The following is a 26464-nucleotide window of genomic DNA, read 5'->3' as shown; positions in this document are numbered from 1 at the left end:
ACGGCAATATTTGTAGTTAATTTTAATATTTTTACGTGTGCCTATAAATTAGAATTTTTTAGGCAAGCATTCATTTCGTCTGCAGGAGTTAAACTACGTAAAAATTGCGAATATACAACATTCTTGGCTTTCCCATTGTCTCTGCATATACAAAGCCGTATGTACTAATAATGACATCATATGCAAACGCTCTTTTTACAAACAAACAAACATGCATACATACAACTCGTTTTTATATAGATAGATAGATAGATAGATAGATAAAATACAAATTAACTGCGTAAAACTTGCGAATATACAACATTCTTCGCTGTCCAATTGTCGCTGCATATAAATAGATTGTCAGGTTTACCGACCCTCGAACATGCAACGTACAATTGTCAATGGGAAAAACAATCAGTATTAAGATCTATACCACATTTTTCTAATGATTGACCTTGAGCTTTGTTAATGGTGATTGCAAATGCTAATCGAATTGGGAATTGCAATCTTTTAAATTGAAAAGGCAGATCCGTTGGAATCTTGGGAATGCGAGGAATAAGAACAGCCTCACCCTCAAAAGGCCCTGTCAAGATTGTGGCCTCTATTAGGTTTTCTATTGTTTTTTTTACGGCAAGTCGAGTGCCATAGCAAAGCTTTGGTGGGTTTATATTTCTTAAAAGTATTATTGGTAGGCCTATTTTTAGTTGTAGCACGTGTGGTGGAAACCCTGAGAATAATATCTCGAGGTAAAAACTGATCACCGACCATAACTATGGCCACTTCGTCGATAGTTGGAGCATTGTATCTACGCACATGTTGGCCAGGAGGCGTTTTGTCAGCGGAAATAACAATTTTATGCGTATAAGTAGGCATCAAATCGATGGCTGTTTTGAAACGTAACACCCGTGTAGTTCTAAGCAATGGCGAAGAAAGGATTTTTCAGATGACTTTTATAATTTGTGCAGGAAAAGTTGAGAGATTCCTCTTAAGAAGATTCCTGATCCGACCAGCAGGTTATTCGATACATGTCGACGGTGTTTTAAAAGGGAGGGGTAACTTTTTCTATAGATATCAGGAATGATGTATTTGTCTCATGGACATACTTCACAGGATTAAGCTATTGAAAAGCACACTTCTTGACATGGAAGTAAAAGACAGTAATCTTTCTTTTTTGGACCTTCCGAATAATCCTCGGATATAGCCCAGGGTTATATACAAGAGTTCGCAGATTTTATTGTTTTTTTTTTTTCAAATTGGCACTATTTGACATCACATATCACCTACTGATAAGAAATGTGTTCTAAAAATAGTGCAAACCAACAAAATCAGCAAACTGTTATAATGCAATTGGCTATTTCTAGGCACTGGGGGACCAAGGGCGTAATTTCGTATGTGGCGGGAGGGATAAGGGACAACTTCCCCAAGACCCCAGTTTGACTCCCCCTTCTGCAATTTTGGGTTTTCTAAAATGGTGCTAAAACTAAGATAGGCCTACATAATTCAAGCATCTACAGAAACAAATCAGTTTTCTTTAGTATACCTTTACCTTTATTGTACTATCTGGTTCATTTTTCATTTTCTATTTGGTCATCTTCACTTGAATTGGTAAAATTAGCTTCAGCTTTACCCCTCCCCAGGATTTCGACGAAATTAGACCCCGGGGGGTAGCTGGGGTGCAATTGTAACGGTTGCGCTTTATGTGATCACTGGAAAACAAAGAGTTCATTTCTTGTGCTATTTTATGTGCTATATATGTATTTCTTGTGCTATTTTACTAGTGTATTATATCTAACTATTCTAATAAATTAAAAAACAAAAGTATAACACAGGTAAAAAAAATGAAATTTAAATAAAGACTTAAGTAGCCAATTTCCAATTCATACTCGCCATGGTCTTCAGTTGCTAAATAGAAAAAAAATCAGATATGAAAAATCAGTGTGCGTGATCTCAAAAGTTGAACCTCCTTACTCCACTTAGGGTTGATCGTGATGAACAAAGTACGTATATAGTCGAGCGCTGAGTCAAAACATTATTAAAATTATTTTGTTCGAGGAGTTTTGTAGCTAAATATAGATAAAATAGTTATCTACTAAAGCCGAAGCAAAAAAAGTAACGGATCCAGGACCATATGTACGGGGGGGCGGTTGTTACCCGGTTCGAGCCCCCACACAAATTTCTTTGTCCAACTTGTACAAAAGAAACCGAATATAAAAACAAAACTTTGTTGTGTTTTTTCTTGACTTTTGGGGGGTGGGGTTATTTTCACATGAGTTTTGGACCTTGGATCCTCGTGGGGCTCCAAAGGCTTCCAAAAAGAATCTCCAATTATCTCTTAAAATACACAAAAAAGAATTTTTGGAAATCTGGAGGGGGCGAAGAATGATGCCTCTTTGACAATTCACTCAGAAGCACCAATTGGGGAGGTTTTTAATGCCTCCCCCTCTCCCCACTAAACAATAAAATAATTTTTTTTGTATCTTAATTTTGGACAATTGGGGAAACCCGTACCCTCTCTTCCTACATGTTTGTGAATTTTTGCCCCTATTCAGAGCTAAGCATATTAAAAACGAACAATGCAATCATTTTGTTTGCATAAGTGCATTGAACACTAGAATAATCAAAGGATCAATATTTATGATATTCAAGACTGAAGCCAAAGCAGTTGATTTAAGCAAAGTGATTGTAAGACACAAAAGGGTATGATTAACAACTTGATAAAGAGCGCTTGTTGCTGATTTCATCAATGTGTTGGATTTATTATTCAATGAATAATAACGAATAGATGAAGTAGTACGCCTTTAGAAGCCTCATTTAATCTGAATTATTTATCTAAGAATTTATTACGCATCTTAAATAAATGATCAGTTTGATGGATTATCAAAATCCTGTATGTTGGTATACCACTGGTCAGAGCTAAGAGCTCATATGGCACTTGTGACGAGGCAAGCAGAGCTAAGAGCCAAGAGCTCATATAATATGAGCTCGAAAAAATTCTAAGAATCAATAGATTGATTTAAAAGGAAAATCAGAGGCTTAATGCCGGTCGGGACTTAAAATAAGAGCTCTGAGTCACGATGTCCTTCTAAATATCAAAATTCATTAAGTTCCAATCGCCCACTCGTAAATTATAAATACCTCGTTTTTCTAATTTTTCCTCTTCCTTCAGCCCCCCCAGATGGTCGAATTTGGGAAAACGACTTTATCAAGTCAGTGTGTGCAGCTCCCTGACACGCCTACCAATTTTCATCGTCCTAGCACGTCCAGAAGCATCAAACTCACCAAATCACAGAACCCCTCCCCCCAACTCCCCCAAAGAGAGCGAATCCAGTACGTGTACGTCAATCACGTATCAAGGACATTTGCTTATTCTATCCACCAAACTTCATCCCGATTCCTCCACTCCAAGCGTTTTCCAAGATTTCCCCCTCCAACTCCCCCCAGTGTCAACAGATCTGGTCGAGATTTGAAACAAGAGCTCTGAGACATGAGTTCCTTCTAAATATCAAATTTCATTAAGATCCGGTCACCCGTTCTTAAGTTAAAAATACCTCAATTTTTCAAATTTTACGAAATTACCACTCCCCAGCTCCTCCAAAGAGAATGAATCCGTTCCAATTATGTCAATCACGTATCTAGAACGTGTGCTTATTCTTCCCATCACGTTTCATCCCGATCTCTCCACTCTAAGCGTTTCCAAGATTTCTGTTTCCCTCCTCCAACCCCCTATGTCCCCGGATCCAATTCGAGTCGAAAATGGAACATCCGAGATATAAGATCCTTCTATACATATATGAAGTTTCAGTAAGATCCGATCACCTATTCGTAAGAAAAAAATACCCCAATTTTCACGTTTTCCAAGAATTCCGGTTTCCCCCTCCAACTCCCCCCAATGTCACAGGATCTGGTCGGAATTTAAAATTAGAGCTTTAAAGCACAAGATCCTTCTAAATATCAAATTTCATTAAGATCTGGTCGCCCTTTCGTAAGTCACAAATACCTCATTTTTGTATATTACCCCACCCCCAACTCAACCAAAGAGAACAGATCCGGTCCTGTTATGTCAGTCACGTATCTTAGACAGGTTTTTATTCTTCCCATCCAGTTTCATCATGATGTCTCCGCTTTAAGTATTTTCTAAGATTTCCGGTTCCCCCCCCCCCAACTACCCTCCCCCCCCCCCCCAATGACGCTGGATCCGGTTGAAATTTAAAATTAGAGATTTGAGTTTCGAGGTCCTTCTAAATATGAAGTTTCATGAAGATCCGATCGCTCCTTCGTAAGTTAAAAATACGTTATTTTTTCTATTTTTTCAGAATTAACCCCCCCCCCCCCCCCAATAGAGCGGTTCCGTTCCAATTATGTAAATCACGTATCTAAGACTTCTGCTTATTTTCCCCACAAGTTTCATCCCGATCCCTCCAATCTAAGCGTTTTCCATGATTTTAGGCTCCCCCCCCCCCAATGTCACCAGATCCGGTCGGGATTTAAAATAAGAGCTTTGAGACACGATATCCTTCTAAATATCAAATTTCATTGAGATCCGATCACCCGTTCGTAAATTAAAAATACCTCCTTTTTTCTAATTTTTCAGAACTAACCCCCCCAAACTACCCCAAAGAGAGCGGATCCGTTCGGGTTATGTCAATCATGTATCTAGGACTTGTGCTTATTTTTTCCCCACCAAGTTTCATCCCGATCCCTCCACTCTAAGTGTTTTCCAAGATTTTAGGTTTCCCCTCCCAACTCCCCCCAATTTCATAAGATCCGGTCGGGACTTAAAATAACAGCTTTGAGACACGATGCTTTCTTCGTGCTTTGAAAAATCTTATCTTTCCAATTACAGATTTTATTTAAAAGTTAAAAAAAGAAAAACTTCACAGTAAAGAATTAGGAGCTAAGGAGGAGACAGCCCCCTTCATATAAAGAAACATCTGTTCAAATACGTTTCAAATTTGTTCCTTGCTTTCTTTTGAAAAGCTCATTTCTTATTTAATTTCTTATTATTTTCCAAATCATACCTAGGCCTAATCAAGATATAATTTGAGGTACCGGTCCCTTAAACCCCTAATTAATTACTTTTAAAATGTATGAATCATAATTATACGTTGATTAGAACCGTCCTACGATTAAATATGCAATATAAATTTTGGATGAAAGTTGAATATACTTAAAAAATTGCATTGAATAGTAATTTTGGTGAAAATTCCTTGTTAATATTACTATTAAAGAATTTCGGTTGGATGAAAAGAAGTATTTTTGTTAGTATGGATGGAAGTTCTGTGAGACTTTTGATCTTCTGCATAACCAAAGCCATCACAGCCTCTACAGGAGGATTTCCTTATCGATAAATACATTACATACAGTATTTAAATAAATTAAAGTACTTCATACACATAGAAAAGAAAATAACACCATTAGAAATTGCTGAAAACTAAGTTATCAGTGGTACTTGCCATCCCAAAGAAGTTTTGGGATCATCAGCTCCTGGCGGAGCTGATGATGACCTGCCTTGCCTTTTCCACCTCTGTGCTGGCAGATATGGGAGTGTAACATTTTAGCTGTATAGAAAAACAATTTAATTCATTTTTACTCCCGCCCTACCTCTGTACCCTACTACTGAAACCTCAAGAAGAGTAAGCAGTTTGTCCATTAAAATGTTCTTTTTAGTAATCTACCCTACCCTTAACCTAAACAATTACTCACCCTGCTCTTTATGGCTTATACGCTATTATAATCACCAACAGTAGCCAAATTTCATTACAAATAAAGCGAGTAAGATTTGGTTGAATCCAGTACTGCCACCGTGTGGCATTAATTCTTTTGCAACTGGGAAGCCTAAAATATAGTTATTAATACTTTTAAATCAATTAGGTTTTCCGAATTTTAAATTGATTTCAAATTCGTCCTCCTTGGGATAAATTCGTAATTTGGTGTCCTAAAATGAAAGAAAGCAAGACTTTTTCCTGAAGTAATCTGCATGGTCACTTAAAAAAGAGCTTTAAATATACGTTTGAATGAGCTCCCTCCCAATTATCTTGGAGCTTCGGTTTGATCACCCCCCGGGGAAAAATAACACATAAACATTCATCGACGATGTTTCTTCTGAAAAAAAAACGAAATTCCACACTTTGAAGATTGTAGCTTGAAACCTCTATGGTGGGATTCCCTGATATGATGTATCTAATAAGGAGAATTTTCAATAAGATTGCTTTCTTTGACGAAACATGAAACTAATGTTAAAATTTTGAAATTTCAAGAAAACAAAAAAATAATAATGAGGGGGGGGGGAGGAGCGTAGGCCATGTTAGGAGTAAACCCATGTATGAAAGCTACACTAGAAATTGCTATCTCTGTGCAATGTTGTAGAATGTTCTTTTGATTATCTGGTCTTAACATGTTTTGACCCAATAAATATCTCCGTGATAAGCTTGTAACTACAACAGCAAAACTTTAAATAGAAAAATTTGAAACTGAAAGTTAAATTAAAGCATTAAAAATCTATAAATCTTAAAATTATAAAAGTTAAAAAAATATAAAACCTGTAAAGTAAAGAACTTGAAAATCCCCTGAGATAAATGGAGGAATAGGACCGTTGTAGAAGGATACATTTGAAAAGGTAAAGATCCAATTCTACGTTGTAAAAAACATGACGAAACGTGAAATTAATGTAAAATGTTGAAATTCAAAGAAACCAAGAGTCCCGTCTTAAAAGCCTTCTGAAAAAAAGTGAATGGAAGGCGCCTCGAAAACGCCTTGAAATAGACTGTGGGGGAAGGATCTTGCAGGACTGCAAAGTTCAGGTTTATGAATTAAAAAATAATTAGTAAGGTGTCTCCATATCCCTGGATAAACATAAAATTCTTGAAAAACATAAATAAAGCTAAAATTTAATACATTGGAAAAAGAGACAAAAGTCCTAGTATTCCCATAGATAAAACGGCTCCAGGAAGCACCCGAAAAATCCCGTGAAATAGCCTGCAGGGGAATGACCTCTCCGAAATAGACCAAGATAAACATAAAACTTTTGAAAAAGATGAACAGTTGGTTAAAATTTAATTTTAAACAACATAGATTAAAAAACATTTAATTAAAAAAAGAGGCAAAACGCCAAATATTACCATCAGCGAAACGACCCAGTTGCCGAAAAATTGAGAGCTCGAACTACAAAATCTAGGGGAAAGGTCTAAATGAAAGAAAGACGAATAGGAGTCCCGTCTTAAAAGCTTTCTGAAATTGAGTGAAAGGAACGTCAAAGAAATACACCGTGAAATAGACTGTGGGGCAGGACCTCGCAGGATTAGAAAGTTCAGGTTTATGACTTTAAAAAATGGCAAAGTTTCCGTATTTCTACTGGTAAAAATACCAGCATTTCTTCCGTATTTCTCATGTTCTTTTGTCCTTATCATTTTCGTCTTTTTTTAGATTCATCTTCTCCCAGGTGAATTTAGTCAAAGATATTTCCCTCGCAACATGTTGCGGCTCCTCTCCACCATAATGCTAGGTAGTGAGTGACTTTCCTTTTCTCCTTCTGTCTTTTTTTTACTTTTTTTTATGTGTTTGTGCTGTTGCACTGGTGATTTCTCTTTTCATTATATATATATATATATATATATATATATATATATATATATATATATATATATATATATATATATATATATATATATATATATATATATATATATATATATATATATATATATAAGTTGTCTGTCTGTCTGTCTGTCGAGTGACGTCCATGTTTATCTGAATTATTTCATCATATACCAATTCAAAAATTCATATATGTATATATATATATATATATATATATATATATATATATATATATATATATATATATATATATATATATATATATATATATATGTGTGTGTGTGTGTGTGTGTAAAAAAAAAACTTTCCTACCTGGGAAATATTAGCCCCATGAATTTTCTATAAAAGGCTGTGCCACAGAAAATAGTCATTCTACATTGATAAACTATCAGTTTGTATTAAGTTGGTCCAAATTCTCCATTTCATTTTCTTCAATCATCACCAGAGACAAATAGAGTTTACTTGTAAAATATGTTGTGACTAAAACAGTGTTTGCTACCGGCTTAAAATGTCATGCAGAAGAAACGAGGCACGTCTTGGGATAATTCTCAAGGGATAATGTGTTTAGCTTTAGAAAGTACATTCCAAAAATAAACCATCAGAATTAAAGCAAACTTTTCAACACGTAAGTATAGAACAGTAATCTCCCCTTTCTTTGATCTACTAGCCCCTTTTATTTCAAATAACTTATCATTTGCCATGACCGCTAGACCGTTGGACAAGATCGTATCCAGGGGGGCTAGGGGGTTTGAGCCCCTTCCCTCGAAATGTGTGTTTGACTCGTAAAAACGTAAAAATGGAAATAAAGATATTCTGGGCGGTTTTTTAAAAGTCGTTTTGTACTTCCCCCAGCAAAAATCCTGGATTCGTCCCTGCCTCTGGATGAAAAAAATTTAATCAGCAAGAAATATCGTCCTTTTACCCGGTAAATCTCTCCCACTTCAATCATTTTTTATTTGGCTTTTCACAAAGTGTGCTTGTTGGACATCGCCTTAAGGAACAAATCCTTACAGCCAAAAACCTTTTCCTTGTAAGTTTCTTAACCCGAATAAGTGCCTGTCTTACTTTGTCAATGTTATTCAATCCAAAAGGCGTAATAAATTACAATTTTATAGACTTTAAGCCTATATCACGTGATTCTAAAAATGTGTTATACCGGTACTGTTATCTTCCGTAGGCGTGGAATCTTGAAATTCTTGTATGGTCGTCTACAGAATTCTTTTTCTTTTTACTACTGTACATAGGAACCAAAATAGCCTAATAAATACGAAATACCTAGCTTTATTTTTCTTATAGTCTGTTTCAAGATCGTTTCCAGGAGTTTGTTTTGGGAGGGAGGGGGGGGGGGGTTAGAGTGATTTCCCAAAAATATAATAAAAATGTGTTTATACGTATTTTTGTACATTTTTAGGATTCGGACAAACATTTCAGGAGGGAATACAAACCCCTTATCTCCCTGGATACGGTCGTGAGTCTTTTTGTATTTCCATGCAATTCACCAAATAATTTCTTGACAGATCCAAACGAGACTTTCTCGTTAATTAAAATGATTTTAATCAGGTCCGTTATGTAAGATAAATATTTAACGGCTGTCAAAATTATAAGAGGTTAACTCGAAAAACCTTTTTTTTGGAGGGGGGTAACAAAAACTTGAATCCTTAAAGGCTTTTACTTATAAGTAAGCTTTCTATCCTATAAAACTGTATTTGCAAAACATCACAAATTCTAAAAAAAAGATTCAAGGTGAACAAATATTTGAACTACCACTTGCAATACCAGGATGGAACGAAGACTGTTTAAAAAATAAATCAGTAAAGAAAATCTGCTGAATTTTTAACTTGAATACACTGATGTACGTAAGAATCATGTAAAAATCCCGAAAAGAGAGGAGTCAAAATTAAGACTGCGAGAGCCACTGAATTGCTGAAAAGGTCTTAAATATAGATCACAAAGCAATGCGTGCAAAAGTACAATGTGGCCTTAAGTAGAATGTGGCCTTATAATGTGGCCTTACAATGTGGCCTTACAATGTGACCTTATAAAATTAGGCTTAAGAATATGCTACTAAGAAATCGTTAACCTGTTTTCTAGTACCATCTAGGAAGAAACACACTGATTACCAACGCTAAAACCTGCTAGCCACGGTTACAGTTGATCTGGACCTTCTAGGCGGTTTTTTTTTCCGATAGAGAAGAAGTTGGGATTATTCGAAGGTGGAGATGGTCTTCTCCATGACTGGAAATAGATCTACTAGGAAAAAAGAGGTCCTGCTGCAAGTACACGTAAGATTTGTTTTTAATGGAGATGGTCATCTCCATGACTGGAAATCTACTAGGAGATCTACTAGGAAAAAAGAGGTCCTGCTGCAAGTACACGTAAGATTTGTTTTTAATGGAGATGGACCATCTCCATGGAGATGGTCATCTCCATGACTGGAAATCTGCTAGGAGATCTACTAGGAAAAAAGAGGTCCTGCTGCAAATACACGTAAGCTTTGTTTTTAATGGAGATGGACCATCTCCGTGGAGATGGTCATCTCCATGACTGGAAATCTACTAGAAGATCTACTAGGAAAAAAGAGGTCCTGCTGCAAGTACACGTAAGATTTGTTTTTAATGGAGATGGTCATCTCCATGACTGGAAATCTACTAGGAGATCTACTAGGAAAAAAGAGGTCCTGCTGCAAGTAAACGTAAGAATTGTTTTTAATGATGGACATTAAATTGCTTAGAATGTCCCTGATCGACTATAAGTAAAAAATTACATAATATGACTGTATTTAGAGCTGAGTGGAAGTAGTTTAAGCTATAATACGGGCCTGAGAGCACAACTTTGACCTTCTAATCCGTCAAATTCAAAATCATTACATGGCTCCTAAGTAGTGATGCTTCAATCTATTTCCTGACTGCCCTATCTCTGATTTTCATGTCAGCCCTACCCCTGGATTCCATGACAGCTAGCAAGTGTTTGTTACGTTATAGGGAACTTCGAAACGCAGGTTCATGTTACGTCATAGGGAATGTTGTCTAAGAGAATGTTACATAATAGAGAATGTTTAGGATTTCTTCGAGAGCTATATAATAAGGTTTTGGTGTGTTACGTAATAGGGTTTCTCAAAGTCCACTAGTCAAGCAGGGACTTTTCTGAGGCATTTTTCTTCAAGACGCTTTTCAAGACATTTCAAGACGTTTTTTAAGACATATTTTTTCGAGACGATTTTCAAGACGCTTCAAGACATTTCAAGACGTTTTTTCAAGACATTTTTTCTTCAAGACGTTTTTCTTCATGATTTTTTAGTTTTTGTGTAATAGGGATTGTTTACCAGTGTTAAGGATAACGATTTCTACCGTGACTTGTTTCTTCAGGGCTCGAGGGGAAGTCCATGCTGTAACTGAGGGAGGCATACTCGATGTGTTACATAATAACGGTACACACGTGGGATGTGATGCAATCTTGCTGCTATATTTACTTGGGGTGTTGTACTCATACGTGACTTAGTAGATTTATTGGGAGTGACACAATCTTGCATGATATGCTAGACTTCAGGTCGCCGTGGGAAAATCCCTGCTTGCACTTGAGGAGGGCAAAAACGTGAAATATGACGCAATATTACACGTGGATGCTACGTAATGATGAGGGGCACATGTGGGTGTTACGTAATGACAGTACACACGTGGGATGTTACGTAATGACGGTGCACCTGGGGTATGTGACTCAATTTTTCATGTAGAAGTTACGTAATGACGAGGGACACGTGTGGGTGTTAAGTAATGACAGTGCATACGTAGGATGTTACATAATGATGGTACACACATCGGTGTTACACACTAATTTAAGACATTTTTTCTTCAGGATTTCGTTTTCTTGTAGGGCGTTTTTTCTTTCAAGGAGTTTTTTCTTCAGGGTCTCTTTTTCTTTAAATGCGTTTTTTTTTCTTTTTAAGATTTTGTTTCTCCCAAGACATTTTTTCAATACGTTTTAAGACATCCCAAGACATTTTAAAGGCATTTCTCTTCAAGATATTTTTCAAGACGTTTTAAGATGTTTTCTAAGAAATGTTTTCTCACAGAAATTTCGTGATAAAAATATGATTTGTATCCAGTGGTTCATGTTTTTGCAAGCAAACACTCCGTGATATACCATTACAGTTCTCATCACCATGTCATATTATTATTGCGCCCTTTAGCACCCTGAAACACCCTTCATCATTCGTAGAATATTTTCCAGATATTTTCTTGTTAAAAATATGATTTAAATCCATTGGTTCATGGTTTCACAGGCCAAACCTCCTTGATACACTATCTATATTCACGCCACGGTGCCAAACTATGAATAGCCTTTCTTTCACTTTCTAGCACCCCTCATCATTCCTAAGACACTTTTTAGATATTTTATTGTTAAAAATCACTCATTAAATCCAATGGTTCATGTTTTAGCATTCCAACCCCCAAAACAGGATGTCCCTAAGAAAATTCACACCACTCTGGCAAACCAAAAATAGCACACGACACCGTCAGGCACATGTTATCACACATATGACATTTTTCGTGCATTTTCCTGCAAAAATATTCGTTTGCACAAGAATCAATCGTTTAAATTTAATAGAAAATACCCATTAGCGTTTCTTCTGATGACTCCTAACATATATTTGATCTGGATCGGATGTGGTTGTTGAAGATCTTAAAAAACGTGGTAGACACAATAAATTACAAGTAGAAGCTGTTAAAGTACCTAAACAGCGTGGAAGATCCAGAAATGTTGTTGAAGCTGAGATTTCACATTTCCAAGAATGCTCACTTTCGAAAAATGGGGAACATTAGAAAGAATAAAAATCACGTGATACCACTGACAAATATTAATATATTGATTGAGTTAGGTCATATTCCTTATTTTCGAATTGTTTTTCCCAAGATAACTTATTAAGTTAAATAAAGAAAAAAGAATGTGGTGTACTCAATTATGACTGCTTGAGATCACCTAGGACGCATTGGACTAGTTATTTCAATGATCTCAAGTACTCGTTTTTAGAATTTTAAGACTCTTTTGAATTCAACCTGGAAGTGCAGTCACTAACTACATACAGACTTCAAATAAACAAATTGCCAATCATTGTGCTCAATTCGAAATTTTAACGATACGAATTTTCGTCATTTGTGTGTTGATCATATAAAAAGAAGGTTTAATGCAATTGATCCACATAATTTTATTTAAAGTTTATTTTCAAATATAAATGAAAGAAGAATTAGCAAAGAGATTATTTGTTTATCGTCAAAGTTTCAATATTATATATGTGCTAATAATTTTTTTCTTTGTATCCAAATTTATATTTACTGCTTCAGGTTTTTCTGCTTCCGCTGTGTTACCTCTTGTTTCCTTAAGTCTGGGACAGTTCTATTTGGAATGCTTGAAAAATATATAAGAATAGCAGAGAGAAAGGTTGAGTATAAAACTACTTATTCATCCTATTCAGAATTGCTTGCTATGTACAAATAAAGCGAATTAACTAACGAAGAAAAAATTAAACGAGAAAATGAATTACAAGAGAAAATGAATTACACATAATATTATAGTTTCTTCCTCGCCAAAAATATATGAAACAAGTAAAATTAAATGGTTATAAATATTGCATAAAGTGTGTAAAGTTCAATAAACAAACAAAACTTTTCCTTCATCTGGGGCCAAATCGTATTTATATCAAAGTGAGAGTTTTAGCCAGATCGAATTTTTATGATCAACTGCTACACGTTTTAAAAGTGAGAGTATTGACCGGATATTATTTACATCATCAACTGCTACTCGAGGTAACAGTGAGAGTATTGGCCAGATCGTATTTACATCATCAAGTGCTACACGTTTTAACAGTGAGATTACTGACCAGATCGTATTTACATCATCAACTGTTACATGAGGTAACGCTGAGATTATTGGCAAGATCTAATTTACATCATCAACTGCTAAACAAGGTAACAGCGAGAGTATTGGTCAGATCGTATTTACATCATCAACTGCTCTACGAGGTAACAGTGAGAGTATTTACCAGATGTTATTTACATCATCAACTGCTACTAGAGGCAACCGTGAGAGTATTGGTCAGATCGTATTTACATCATCAACTGTTACATGAGGTAACGCTGAGATTATTGGCAAGATCTAATTAACATCATCAACTGCTAAACAAGGTAACAGCGAGAGTATTGGTCAGATCGTATTTACATCATCAACTGCTCTACGAGGTAACAGTGAGAGTACCAGATATTATTTACATCATCAGCTGCTACTAGAGGTAACAGTGAGAGTACTGACCAGATCGTATTTACATCATCAACTGTTACATGAGGTAACGCTGAGATTATTGGCAAGATCTAATTTACATCATCAACTGCTAAACAAGGTAACAGCGAGAGTATTGGTCAGATCGTATTTACATCATCAACTGCTCTACGAGGTAACAGTGAGAGTATTTACCAGATATTATTTACATCGTCAACTGCTACTCGAGGTAACAGTGAGAGTACTGACCAGATCGTATTTACATCATCAACTGTTACATGAGGTAACGCTGAGATTTATTGGCAAGATCTAATTTACATCATCAACTGCTAAACAAGGTAACAGCGAGAGTATTGGTCAGATCGTATTTACATCATCAATAGCTCTACGAGGTAACAGTGAGAGTATTTGCCAGATGTTATTTACATCATCAACTGCTACTAGAGGCAACCGTGAGAGTATTGGCCAGATCGTATTTACATCATCAACAGCTACACGAGGTAACACTGAGATTATTGGCTATATCTTAGTTATCATCAACTGCTAAACAAGGTAACAGCGAGAGTATTGGCCAGATCGTATTTACATCATCAACTGCTGTACGAGGTAACAGTGAGAGTATTGACCAGATCTTATTTACATCATCAACTGCTACTCGAGGTAACAGTGAGAGTATCGGCTAGATCCTATTTACATCATCAACTGCTAAACAAGGTAACAGCGAGAGTATTGGTCAGATCGTATTTACATCATCAACTGCTCTACGAGGTAACAGTGAGAGTATTTACCAGATGTTATTTACATCATCAACTGCTACTAGAGGTAACCGTGAGAGTATTGGCCAGATCGTATTTACATCATCAACTGCTACACGAGGTAACACTGAGATTATTGACATCATCAACTGCTAAACAAGGTAACAGCGAGAGTATTGGCCAGATCGTATTTACATCATCAACTGCTGTACGAGGTAACAGTGAGAGTATTGACCAGATCTTATTTACATCATCAACTGCTACTCGAGGTAACAGTGAGAGTATTGGCTAGATCTTAGTTATTATCAACTGCTAAACAAGGTAACACCGAGAGTATTGGCTAGATCGTATTTACATCATCAACTGCCATGTAATTTTACTGTGAGAGTATTGATCATCTATATCATCAACTGCTGCAAGAGGTAAATATGGCATTATATCAAACATTTTGCGGTAACGAACTGAAAGTAAGGAGCGACCCAGAGAAACTACTCCACATATGAAAGGGGTTTTTCCTCCTCAACACCACTTTATAAAACAGTAAGAAACTTTAGCGTAAAGAGTGGGGCGTTGAGGAGGAAAAGCCCCTTTCATGTTCGAAGTAATTTCTGTTCGTTTTAAGTTTCAATGTTCCTCCTTACTTTCATTTAAAAAAACTTGTTTTTTTATTTAGTTTCTAGACGTTTTTGCATTAATGTATGTTTTGATCTTGGCTCTCCGCAAATAAATAATTAAAACGAAATTTGCTTATTAATTAATTGAAATTAATCGGAAGATTTTGAGAAAAAAGGAGCGAGGGAGGAGGCCTAGTTGCCCTCCAATTTTTTGATTACTTCTGGAACTTTTAATTTTTTACGAACATTTTCATTGGTAAGAAATATACGTAACTTACGAATTAACTTATGTAACGAACTTCTATATTCGTATGTTTTATTGCGTATATGAGGGGGTTCAACCCTCGTCGATACCTCGCTCTTTACACTAAAGCTTAAATTTTGTCCTAATTCCTTAAGAATAACCTCTGAATCACAAAGGGCGGAGAATAAATAGTTGAAATTACAAAGAACACTTTAGCGTAAAGCTAAAGCTTATTACGTAAGGAGGTAAACCCCTCATTTGCGTAATCATTTTTGTTCGTTTTAGGTTTTAATGCTGCTCCTTACTTTCAGTAGAAAAAACTTTTCATATTTATTTCTTCATTGTTTTTTCAAATAATGCTAGAAAATTCTGCGCCCCCTTTATTGAAATTCTCTTCCCCCATGAGAAGTCTCTCCATGGAAATATCCTCCCACGTAACCCCCCCCCCCCTCAACTCTCACCCCTAAACCAAAAAAATCCCCCTGAAAACGTATGTACACTTCCCAGTAACCATTACTACATGTAAACATAGGTCAAAGTTTGTAACTTGCAGCCCCTCCAACGGGGACTGCGGGGAAGTAAGTCGTCCCAAAAGACATAGTTATTAGGTTTTTCGACTATCGTAAATAAAATGGCTATCTCAGAATTTTGATCCGTTGACTTTTGGGAATAAATGAGCGAGGGAGGGGGCCAAGGGGTGCCGTCCAATTTTTTTGGTCACTTAAAAAGGGCACTAAAACTTTTAATTTTCTTGAGAATGAGCCCTTTCACGACATTCTAGGACCGCTCAGTCGATACGATCACCCCTGGGGAAAAAAACAAAACAAACAAAAAAAACAAAAAAACAAATAAACACGCATCCGTGATCTGTCTTCTGGCAAAAAATGCGCAATTCCACATTTTTGTAGATAGGAGCTTAGAACTTCTACAATAAGGTTCTCTGATATGCTGAATCTGGTGGTGCGAGTTTCGTTAAGATTGTATGACTTTTAGGGGATGTTTCCCCCTATTTTCTAAAATGAGGCAAATATTCTCAGGCTCGTAACTTTTGATGTGTAAGACTGATCTTGATGAAATTTATATATTTAAAATCAGCATTAAAATGCGATTCTTTTGATGAAACTATTGGTATCAAAATTCCATTTTTTAGAGTTTCGGTTACTATTGAGCCGGGTCGCTCCTTACTACAGTTCGTTACCACGAACGGTTTGATAATTAATGATAGAAAATAATATAATTCAAAATAAAACAAAAATTGGAACGAATAAAAACAAGCCCAATCCCAAAAGAACTATCAGATTAGCTACAGAGAAGGCAAATATCGCAATAAGAAATTATTCCAATTTTTAATAAATACAGTTAGTGAAATGAATGAACCTTTTAACTAGTAAAATGTTAGCTATTATCACACAGTCTTGGCTGAACTTTCAAACAGTTCGTGGTAACGAACTGTAGTAAGGAGCGACCCGGCTCAATAGTAAACGAAACTCTAAAAAACGGAGATTTGATGCTAAAATATACATCAAAAGAATCAGATTTTCATGCTGATTTTAAATATATAAGTTTCATCAAATTTAGTCTTTGTCATCAAAAGTTAGGATCCTGAAGAAATTTGCCTTATTTTAGAAAATAGGGAAAAACACCCCCTAAAAGTCACAGAATCTTAACGAAAATCACACCATCGCATTTGGCGTATCAGAGCTCCTATCAAGCTCCTTTTTAGTTTTATTTAGTTTTATCTTTTCAAACAGTTCGTGGTAACGAACTGTAGTAAGGAGCGACCCGGCTCAATAGTAACCAAAACTCTAAAAAATATAATTTTGATATAAATAACTACATCAAAAGAATCGCATTTTAATGCTGATTTTGAATATATAAGTTTCATCAAGTTTATTCTTACCCATCAAAAGTTACGAGCCTGAGAATATTTGCCTTATTTAAGAAAATAGGGGAAAAGCCCCCTAAAAGTCGTAAGATCTTAACGAAAATGACACCATCAGATTCAGCGTATCAGAGAACCCTACTGTAGAAGTTTCAAGCTCCTATCTACAAAAATGTGGAATTTCTTATTTTTTGCCAGAAGACAAATCACGGGTGCGTGTATATTTGCTTGTTTTTTTTTCCCCAGGGGTCATCGTATCAACCAAGTGGTCCTAGAATATCGCAAGAGGGCTCATTCTAACGGAAATGAAAAGTTCTGGTGCCTTTTTTAAGTGACCAGAAAATTGGAGGGCACCTAGGCCCCCTCCCACACTTATTTTTTCGCCAAAGTCAACAGATCAAAATTTTGAGATAGCTATTTTGTTCCGCATAGTTAAAAACTATAGTAACTATGACTTTGGGAATGACTTACTACCCCACAGTCCCTGAGGGAGGGGCTGCAAGTTACAAACTTCGACCAGTGTTTACATATAATAATGGTTATTGGCAAGTGTACAGTCGTTTTCAGGGAACTTTTTTTGGTTTGGGGGGTGGGGTTGAGGGGAGGGGGCTATGTGGAAGGATCTTTCCTTGGAGAAATATGTCATGGGGGAACAGAAATTCAATGAAAAGGGTACAGGATTTTCTAAAATTACTATAAAAAAAAATAAACATGGAAACGTTTTTTCAATTGAAAGTAAAGAGTAGCATTGAAACTTAAAAAGAACAGAGATTATTACGCATATGAGGGGTTCTAAAAATAATTTAGCATAAAGAGCAAGGTATTTAGGAGGAGATAAATACCTCGCTCTTTATGCTATAGTATTTTTAGTAATTTCAACTATTTATTCTACGGCCTTTCTGATTCAGGGGTCATTCTTAAAGAATTGGGACAAAACTTACGATTCAGTGTAAAGAACGAGGTATTAACGAGGGTACAAACCCCCTCATATACATAATAAAAATAAAAGAATATAAAAGTTTGTTACGTAAGTTACTTTTGAGTTACGTATATTTTTTACCAAAAAAAAATTCGTTAAAAATTAAAATTTATAGTTGCCTTTTTATGTAACCGAAAAATTGCATGGTAACTAGGCCTCCTTCCCCATCCCTTATTTCTCAAAATCGTCTGATCAAAACTAAGAGAAAGCCATTTAGCCAAAAAAGGAATGAATATGCAAATTTCATTTTAATAATTTATGTGTGGAGAGCCAAAATCAAACATGCATTAATTCAAAAACGTTCAGAAATTACATAAAAAAACTAGTTTTTTTTAACTGAAAGTAAGGAGCGACATTAAAACTTAAAACAAACAGAAATTACTCCGTATATGAAATGGGTTGTCCCCTCCGCAATCCCTCCCTCTTTACGCTAAAGTTTGACTCTTTGCCACAATTCTGCTTTTTAAAACAATTAAAAGCTTTAGCTTAAAGAGCGAGGGATTGCAGAGGGGACAACCCATTTCATATACGGAGTAACTTCTGTTCGTTTTAAGTTTTAATGTCGCTCCTTACTTTCAGTTAAAAAAAACTAGTTTTCTTATGTAATTCGTTAAGAAGTAATGATGCGAAGGCTATTTAAAAAAAGTGGATTTTTAACCGATAACTTTTATTGTAATTGTTTTATTGTTTATTATTTTCTTTGCTGAAGACGGCCCTTAGATATAGGGCCGAAATATTCAAATAGGTTTTGTAGGTTCACTGTCTTGGGAAAAAAGTCCTCATTCTCTCTTTTGTTATTCTATTATCGAAAGGCAGTGTGGTCTTCGTCATTATTCAAGTTTAGTCTTACTCGTCTAAGGTTTCGAGCCTGAGAAACTTTGCCATATTTTCAAAAAAGAGGTCGAAACAACTCCTAAAAGTCATAGAATCTTAACAAAAATTACATCAGATTCAGCGTATCAGAGAACCCTACTGTAGAGGTTTCAGCTCCTATCTGCAAAAACTGTGGAATTTGTATTTTTTGCCAGAAGAAATATCACGGATGCATGTTTATATGTTTTTCTTTTTTCCCCAAGGTAGATCGTATCGATCTAATGGTCCTAGAATATCGCAAGGGGCTCACTTGAACGGAAATTAAAAGTTCTAGTGTCCTTTTGAAGCGATTAAAAATTGGAGGATAACTAGGCCCTCCCTCACTCATTTTTCTTAAAGTCACACAAGGGTGGTAGCGCCACTTCAAATCCTTTATAGGCCTGGGTGCGATGTGAAAAATAATCGGAAACTAAAGAAAACAAGTTTTTTTTTAATGAGAAAGAGGAAAGACACTAATAATTTAAAACGAACAAAAAATCTTTATATGAGGAGGGTTATCCCATCTTTGACCCCCTACTCTCTATTCTAAATTTTATAGTGCTTTAAAAATACCTCTTATTCCAACCCGACGGCTCTTGTGTTTGATGAATCGTTCTTACAAAACTGGGAGAAAAAGTAAAGCTTTTTATCATAAGCAGCAGACGATAGAGGAGTGAACAGCTTCTCATTTATACAGAATAATATATGTTCACTTTAAGTTTTAATGTTGTTTCTTACTTTCATTTGAAAAACAAAATTCTGAATGTTAGGCTGGTTAGAGGGTCTGAACCTTTCACTACCCGCAATGTTTATTCAACGCGTAAAAACGAAACGAAAATGCATACAAACAAAATATGAATGTGTTTAAAAAAAAATTATACCCCCAACCAAAAAAATAGCCCCCCAAATAGAAATTCTGAATACGGCCGTGCCTACTATAGACTCTTTTTTTATAATATATTATTATATGTTATAATATATATGTTATATTATATAATATGTATATTATATTATATTATATGTAATATTATATTATGTTATAATATATAATAATATATAATATAATATATTATTTACAACATGCTGCAAAATAGAGAAAGGAATAACAAAAAAAAAAGAAACAAATACTTCAAACAAGGAAAATAAAACAGAAAACAAAACAAGGAGATTTATATACCAAACGAAGCCAGTAGACTCCGTAAGTTTAAAACCGATGTCAGGGAGTCCATAAACAGAAATAAGGTTTTTAATGGTAAATATTATTATTATTCATTTTTAATGCCCGTCAAAAAAGGTACAATGGACGGAGTAATCACTAAAGGTAACAAAGAGAGAAAAAAGGACACAAACACACCTAAGATAAAATTTTGATTTTTATTATGTCATTCAGCGTATATATTTTTTTTTGTTTTTTTGTTTTTTTACTATATCAAAATGATGAAATCTTAGAAATCACTGCAGGGGTGCCGTTTTGGAGGGGGTATGATGGACAATTTCTCTCCTAGACTGCGAATATAGTTAGTTTTTGTGCTCATTGATAAACTAAAAGGAAAAAATGCCCCCCCCCCCTTAGATTTTGAGAAACATACTTTTTGTATCATCATTTAAAAACAAATAAATAAGCCCTTGCCCTTCTCCCTATATTTTTGTAAATTCGCACCCCTGGCTCATTGATTTTAATAAAAGAAAAAATTGTATGAAAAATTAAATGAATGATTTATCTTGAAATAAAAAATAAAATCCATATAAAAATTAAATGAAGTAAGAAAATATTTATGTCCAAAGGCCACTGGACGGAAAATGATATTCTTTTGAAAAAAAAAACAGGATTGGTATTAATTTCCAGCAAAAACCGCCCTGAGAAGCAATGTCAGGCACCCTAGGTCCTATTATGTAATCATTGTCTGTCAAAACATTAATATCTTACCAGATTGATTTGTCAAAACGGGCCTCGCGTCTTATCTAAAGTCCCAATATCACGTGGTTTAATAGGTAGGATATTTTGGATATGTATCTCTTATCCTGTTTTACTCCAGGATCCTGTAATTCTTGTAAGGTCGGCCACGAAAAAAGGAATCCTTTTAAATGACTTGCCTTGTACGCGTAAAGCCTAATGAATGTAAAATTATTCAGCTTCTTTGTGTAACCGGTTCGTATTTTACTATCAGGTGTCAAATGTTTCTATGACGGGTATAATGGGCCCGGTTCCTCAACTATTCAGTTCATTCAAATATTTCTGAAACAGAAGTTCCGTCTAATTATAGACTTGGACTGAAGTGCATCATCCGCTATTATGTCGTTTCGAGAAAGGTTTTACTTTCGGAATCCTCATAAAGTTATTCCACAGGTAAGCGATTTCTAAATAGTTAAGCTTTCCTAGTAAAGCAGTTACTATACCCAGGCACACATACATTTTTTCGGGGGGGGGGGGGGGTCTCAAAAAATATTTTTCACCGTAACGAGAAGCGCCCTATATTTTTGAATAATTTATGGTTACATGGGGGGCCCAGTCCCCTTCTTCCTGTGTGCGTGCCCACCTGTACTAGGATAGAGAAGTTGTACTAAAATCGGGCAAATAAATGTAGATAACAGTGGACTTTCTATTTCGTAAGGTGGCACTTAAGCAAAAATTTATGCAAGAGGGGGCCCAGGATTTCAGAGAGATGGCTCAAATTTGAAAAACCCAAAACAAAATTAAAAATGTCAAGGTTTTGGGGGGAGGGGCCTCGGTCTGACCGCCCCCCGACTAGACAGGCTCCTAACAAATAAAAAATTGAAAAAATAAATGTTGCCAGTTGCATTTTAGCAATCCTTACGTGTTGTATTTCAAAATGAAGAAATTTCCAAAACTGGAGACTTGTTGTGCTGATGACTGGAAAGATACTTTGGACGAGACTCAACATTTTGAGGGGAGGCACAGATTTGAAAAGTGTCAAAATAGGAAAAAAAAGTAATAGGGCAATTCTTGAGATATTGAGATTTAAGGAGTGGGTTTGGTCCAGAGGTCCATGCACTAGTTAGGCACCTTTTCATACAGTTCATGATAACGAACTGTAAGCAAGGAGTGACTCAGGCCAGCAGTAACCGAAATTCTAAAAAAAAAAAATTTAGATACGGCAAATACATACAAAGCATTGGCTTTTTATGCTGATTACAAATTAGTAAAAGTCGTCTAGTTGAAGGTTAGACATCAAAAGTTACGAGCCTGAGAACATATGCGTAATTTTTGAAAAAAGGGGAAGGAACCCCGAAAAGGCAAGTGATCTGGATGAAAATGACCTCATCAAATATCAGAGAAGCCTTTTATAGAAATTTCAAGCTTTTGTCTTTGTCTATAAAAATGTAAAAGTTCGCATTTTTTTTTCACAGAAAAAGGATCACGGATGCATGTTTATCTCTTTGCTTGTTTTTTTGTTTTTATTTCACTATGAATTGTATCGAACCAATGGACCTAGAAGATCGGGGAAGGCCTAATTCAAACAGAATTTGATAGTTTTAGTTCCCTTTTTTAGTCACGAAAAAGATTGTGCCACAGGAAAGCAGCGCGTCTACTATTTTGTGGCACCAAACTATAATTTTACCCCAAAGACGACCAAGTTGTTATAGATTGAAAATTCGGTACTTACATGTTACAGCGAACACGCCAAAGAAATGAAGTTATGTCAAATATAATGGATTATATAAAATTCTGATGGAAATATAATACTTTGTTTACAAAATCACGGAAACTATAACAATGAACTATGGAAGGAAGGCCGCCCAGAAAATATTATATTAAATACCTAACCAGCTCTATATGTTAAATACGTAAATAAATTATATATGTACAGTGATTTATCTCACTGAGAGTAAGCTAATTATTTCCGAATGCAGACAGAGAAATCAGTTTTACTCAGATCAAGAGCAATGTGTCAAAATACTATCTACTGAGCTTCCTTTTTGCAGAGGAAGTAGTACCTTACGATGGCGCATTCGTTCCTGAAAAGTCACGTAGTCCGGACACGATGAATGGCTAGTCCCTATTTACTGCAATTTTTTTACATTTATTTCAAAGCTTCGTTTGACTAAATTGACTTGCTTGACTTTTTTTTATAAGACTATAGATAGTGTATAGGTATGCATCAGCTATTATAAAAAAAGGGTTGTGGGTCGTCGTGTTGGCGAGGCGGGGTTTGACCGATAGAAATTGAAGATGTAAACTGTAGAAGTTGATATCTGGTCCCTCTTCATTCTCAGGGACATCTTTGGTCTACCCCTCTGTCATTGGTGTTGAGGAGTAATAGAGCAGCATCCATTGTAGCAATCTTCTGCTATCTAACAAGAAATATTGCATTCACATGCCTGCCGGCACAGAGGTAGAAAAGTGGGAGTTGGCAATAGTGAGCCTCACAATATTTTGTGGGAGGGGTAAGTGGTAAGTGCTACTAGGAGCTTTATTTTCAGGAAGTCTTAATAGTAATGATTCTCATTTTCTATTTATATGCAACGTGTAATGTCTTTTTCCCACGGGTGTCGCCTCCCTATCGGCATCCATGGGGAATAACCCTGTAAAGCAGTTTTTTTGAAGAACCCGCTTTAAAGCCATGAAAATTGTGACAAAAAAAAAAAAAATACTTTGCAATATTCTAATCCTTGCCCTCCTAATAAATATTCAAGGATTGTATTTTTCTCAGGAAATAATGTCATTCTCGAAGCATTCTTTTACGGAAACTGCAATGAAATTCAGCATGCATGAGACACCTAAAGGCACTATCTGTAAAATGCGAAATTTCTACTATTTTCTATGAAGTAAATACTGATTCCGGATGTGCAATATATATATATATATATATATATATACTAGCTGTTGGGGTGGCGCTTCGCGCCACCCCAACACCTAGTTGGTGGGGGCGCTTCGCGCCCCCCCCAAGTCCCCCCGCGCGCGTAAGTCGTTACGCGCCATAATAGTTACGCGCCATTGTAGTTGTGTCCCTATGTCCCACCTGTGAATATAGATATATATATATATATATATATATATATATATATATATATATATATATATATATATATATATATATATATATATATATATATATATATATATATATATATATATATATATATATGGTTTTAACTACGTAAAACTTGCGAATATACAACATTCTTTGCTGTCCCATTGTCTTTGCATATAAATAGATTGTCAGGTTTACCGACTCTTGAACATGCAACATATAATGGTCCATGGGAAAACAATCTGTATTCAGATCTATACCTCATGATTCTAATGATTGCCCTTGAGCTTTGTTGATGGTGATTGCTAATCGACCATTCCCTGTCCCGGTCGTCATTTATATCCCCCTGTTTCCCCCGGTGTCCCCGTTGTAGTTGTGTCCCTGTGTCCCGGTCGTCATTTATATTCCCTGTGTCCCGGTCGTCATTTGTATCCCGGTGTCCCGGTCTGTATATACATTCGTTTTTTAGTTTTGTTTTTCTCCTTTATTTTTTTCCTTTTTTTTTCTTTTTTAGTTTATTTAGATTTTTAGATTTTTTAGTTTTTTTATTAGTTTTTAGTTTTTTTTTCTTTTTAGTTTTTTTGTAGTTTTTACCTTCTTTTTAGTTTTGTTAGTTTTTTTTTTTACTTATGTCCTGGTCGTCATTTATACTCCCTGTGTCCCGGTGCTTTGTTGATTGCTAATCGAACATTCCTTTTGTCCTGGTCGCTTTCTCTTTGAGTGTCGTCATTTATTTTTTTCTTTTTTAGTTCTTTTAGTTTTTACCTTTTTTTAGTTTTTTTCAGTTTTTTAGATGAAAATTTTTTTTAGTTTTTTCCTTTTTTTCTTTTTAGTTTTTTATTGGTTTTTACCTTTATTTTAGCTTATTTTTCAGTTTTTTCCTTTTTTTTAGTTTTTTTTTATTTTTAATTTCTTTTAGTTTTTTACCTTTTTTTAGTTTTTTTAGTTTTTTTAGTTTTTTAGCTTTTTTACTTTTTTTATTAGTTTTTAGTTTTTTTTTTGTAGTTTTTGCCTTTTTTTAGTTTTTTCAGTTTTTTTTTAGTTTTTTATTGGTTTTTACCTTTATTTTAGCTTATTTTTCAGTTTTTTCCTTTTTTTTAGTTTTTTTTAGTTTTTAGTTTTTTTAGTTTTTTACCTTTTTTTAGTTTTTTTAGTTTTTTTAGTTTTTTAGCTTTTTTATTTTTTTTATTAGTTTTTAGTTTTTTTGTAGTTTTTGCCTTTTTTTAGTTTTTTTAGTTTTTTAGCTTTTTTATTAGTTTTTAGTTTTTTTTGTAGTTTTTACCTTTTTTAGTTTTTTTTAGTTTTTTAGATGAAAACTTTTTTTAGTTTTTTCCTTTTTTCTTTTTAGTTTTTTATTGGTTTTTACCTTTATTTTAGCTTATTTTTCAGTTTTTTCCTTTTTTTTAGTTTTTTTTTTTTTTTTTTTTTTTAGTTTTTTACCTTTTTTTAGTTTTTTTAGTTTTTTTAGTTTTTTAGCTTTTTTACTTTTTTTTATTAGTTTTTAGTTTTTTTTGTAGTTTTTGCCTTTTTTTAGTTTTTTACCTTTTTTTAGTTTTTTAGTTTTTTTTAGTTTTTTAGCTTTTTTATTTTTTTTTATTAGTTTTTAGTTTTTTTTGTAGTTTTTGCCTTTTTTTAGTTTTTTTAGTTTTTTAGCTTTTTTATTAGTTTTTAGTTTTTTTTTGTAGTTTTTGCCTTTTTTTAGTTTTTTTAGTTTTTTAGCTTTTTTATTTTTTTTATTAGTTTTTAGTTTTTTTTTTTGTAGTTAGTTTTTTTTAGTTTTTTACCTTTTTTTTAGTTTTTTTAGTTTTTTTAGTTTTTTAGCTTTTTTATTTTTTTTATTAGTTTTTAGTTTTTTTTGTAGTTTTTGCCTTTTTTTAGTTTTTTTAGTTTTTTAGCTTTTTTATTAGTTTTTAGTTTTTTTTGTAGTTTTTCCTTTTTTTAGTTTTTTTAGTTTTTTAGCTTTTTTATTTTTTTTATTAGTTTTTAGTTTTTTTTTGTAGTTTTTGCCTTTTTTTAGTTTTTTCAGTTTTGAAGTCACCTGATCCAGTTTTTTCAGGTGACGTCACCTGATCCACAGATCCACAGATCCACACACAGACAACTTATTTTTATATATATAGATATATATATATATATATATATATATATATATATATATATATATATATATATATATATATATATATATATATATATATATATATATATATATATATATATATATATATATATATATATAACTTTAAATATCTATAGTGCAAAATTTTGATTTAAAAAGGGGTGGTAGCTCTCCTGG

The 26464-nt window shown here is 34.5% G+C and overlaps 1 protein-coding gene and 2 long non-coding RNA genes across 3 annotated transcripts in view; 1 reads left to right on the top strand and 2 right to left on the bottom strand.

Annotated features, from left to right (window-relative positions):
• Nucleotides 1–21275, bottom strand: part of LOC136033959 (uncharacterized) — a 67193-nt gene extending 45918 nt beyond the window's left edge. Inside the window, exons 1-2 of the long non-coding RNA XR_010619066.1 lie at nucleotides 21102–21275; nucleotides 1529–1688 (exon numbers count right to left, since the gene is read on the bottom strand). This is a non-coding gene — a long non-coding RNA (uncharacterized LOC136033959). The remainder of the gene's footprint in view (nucleotides 1–1528; nucleotides 1689–21101) is intronic.
• Nucleotides 21276–21360: 85 nt separating this feature from the next.
• Nucleotides 21361–26464, top strand: part of LOC136033957 (facilitated trehalose transporter Tret1-like) — a 43225-nt gene continuing 38121 nt past the window's right edge. Inside the window, exon 1 of the mRNA XM_065714982.1 lies at nucleotides 21361–21521. Within this exon, the coding sequence (XP_065571054.1) occupies nucleotides 21468–21521 (54 nt within the window). The 5' untranslated portion in view covers nucleotides 21361–21467. The remainder of the gene's footprint in view (nucleotides 21522–26464) is intronic.
• Nucleotides 24296–26309, bottom strand: LOC136034204 (uncharacterized). Its single transcript, XR_010619136.1, has 2 exons — nucleotides 25451–26309; nucleotides 24296–24933 (listed from the first exon to the last, which is right to left on the bottom strand). It is a non-coding gene; the product is annotated as an uncharacterized LOC136034204 (long non-coding RNA).

Source organism: Artemia franciscana, chromosome 12 (genome assembly GCF_032884065.1).
Source record: "Artemia franciscana chromosome 12, ASM3288406v1, whole genome shotgun sequence".
Lineage (NCBI taxonomy): Eukaryota > Metazoa > Arthropoda > Branchiopoda > Anostraca > Artemiidae > Artemia > Artemia franciscana.
This window is presented reverse-complemented; position numbering and strand designations above follow the sequence as displayed.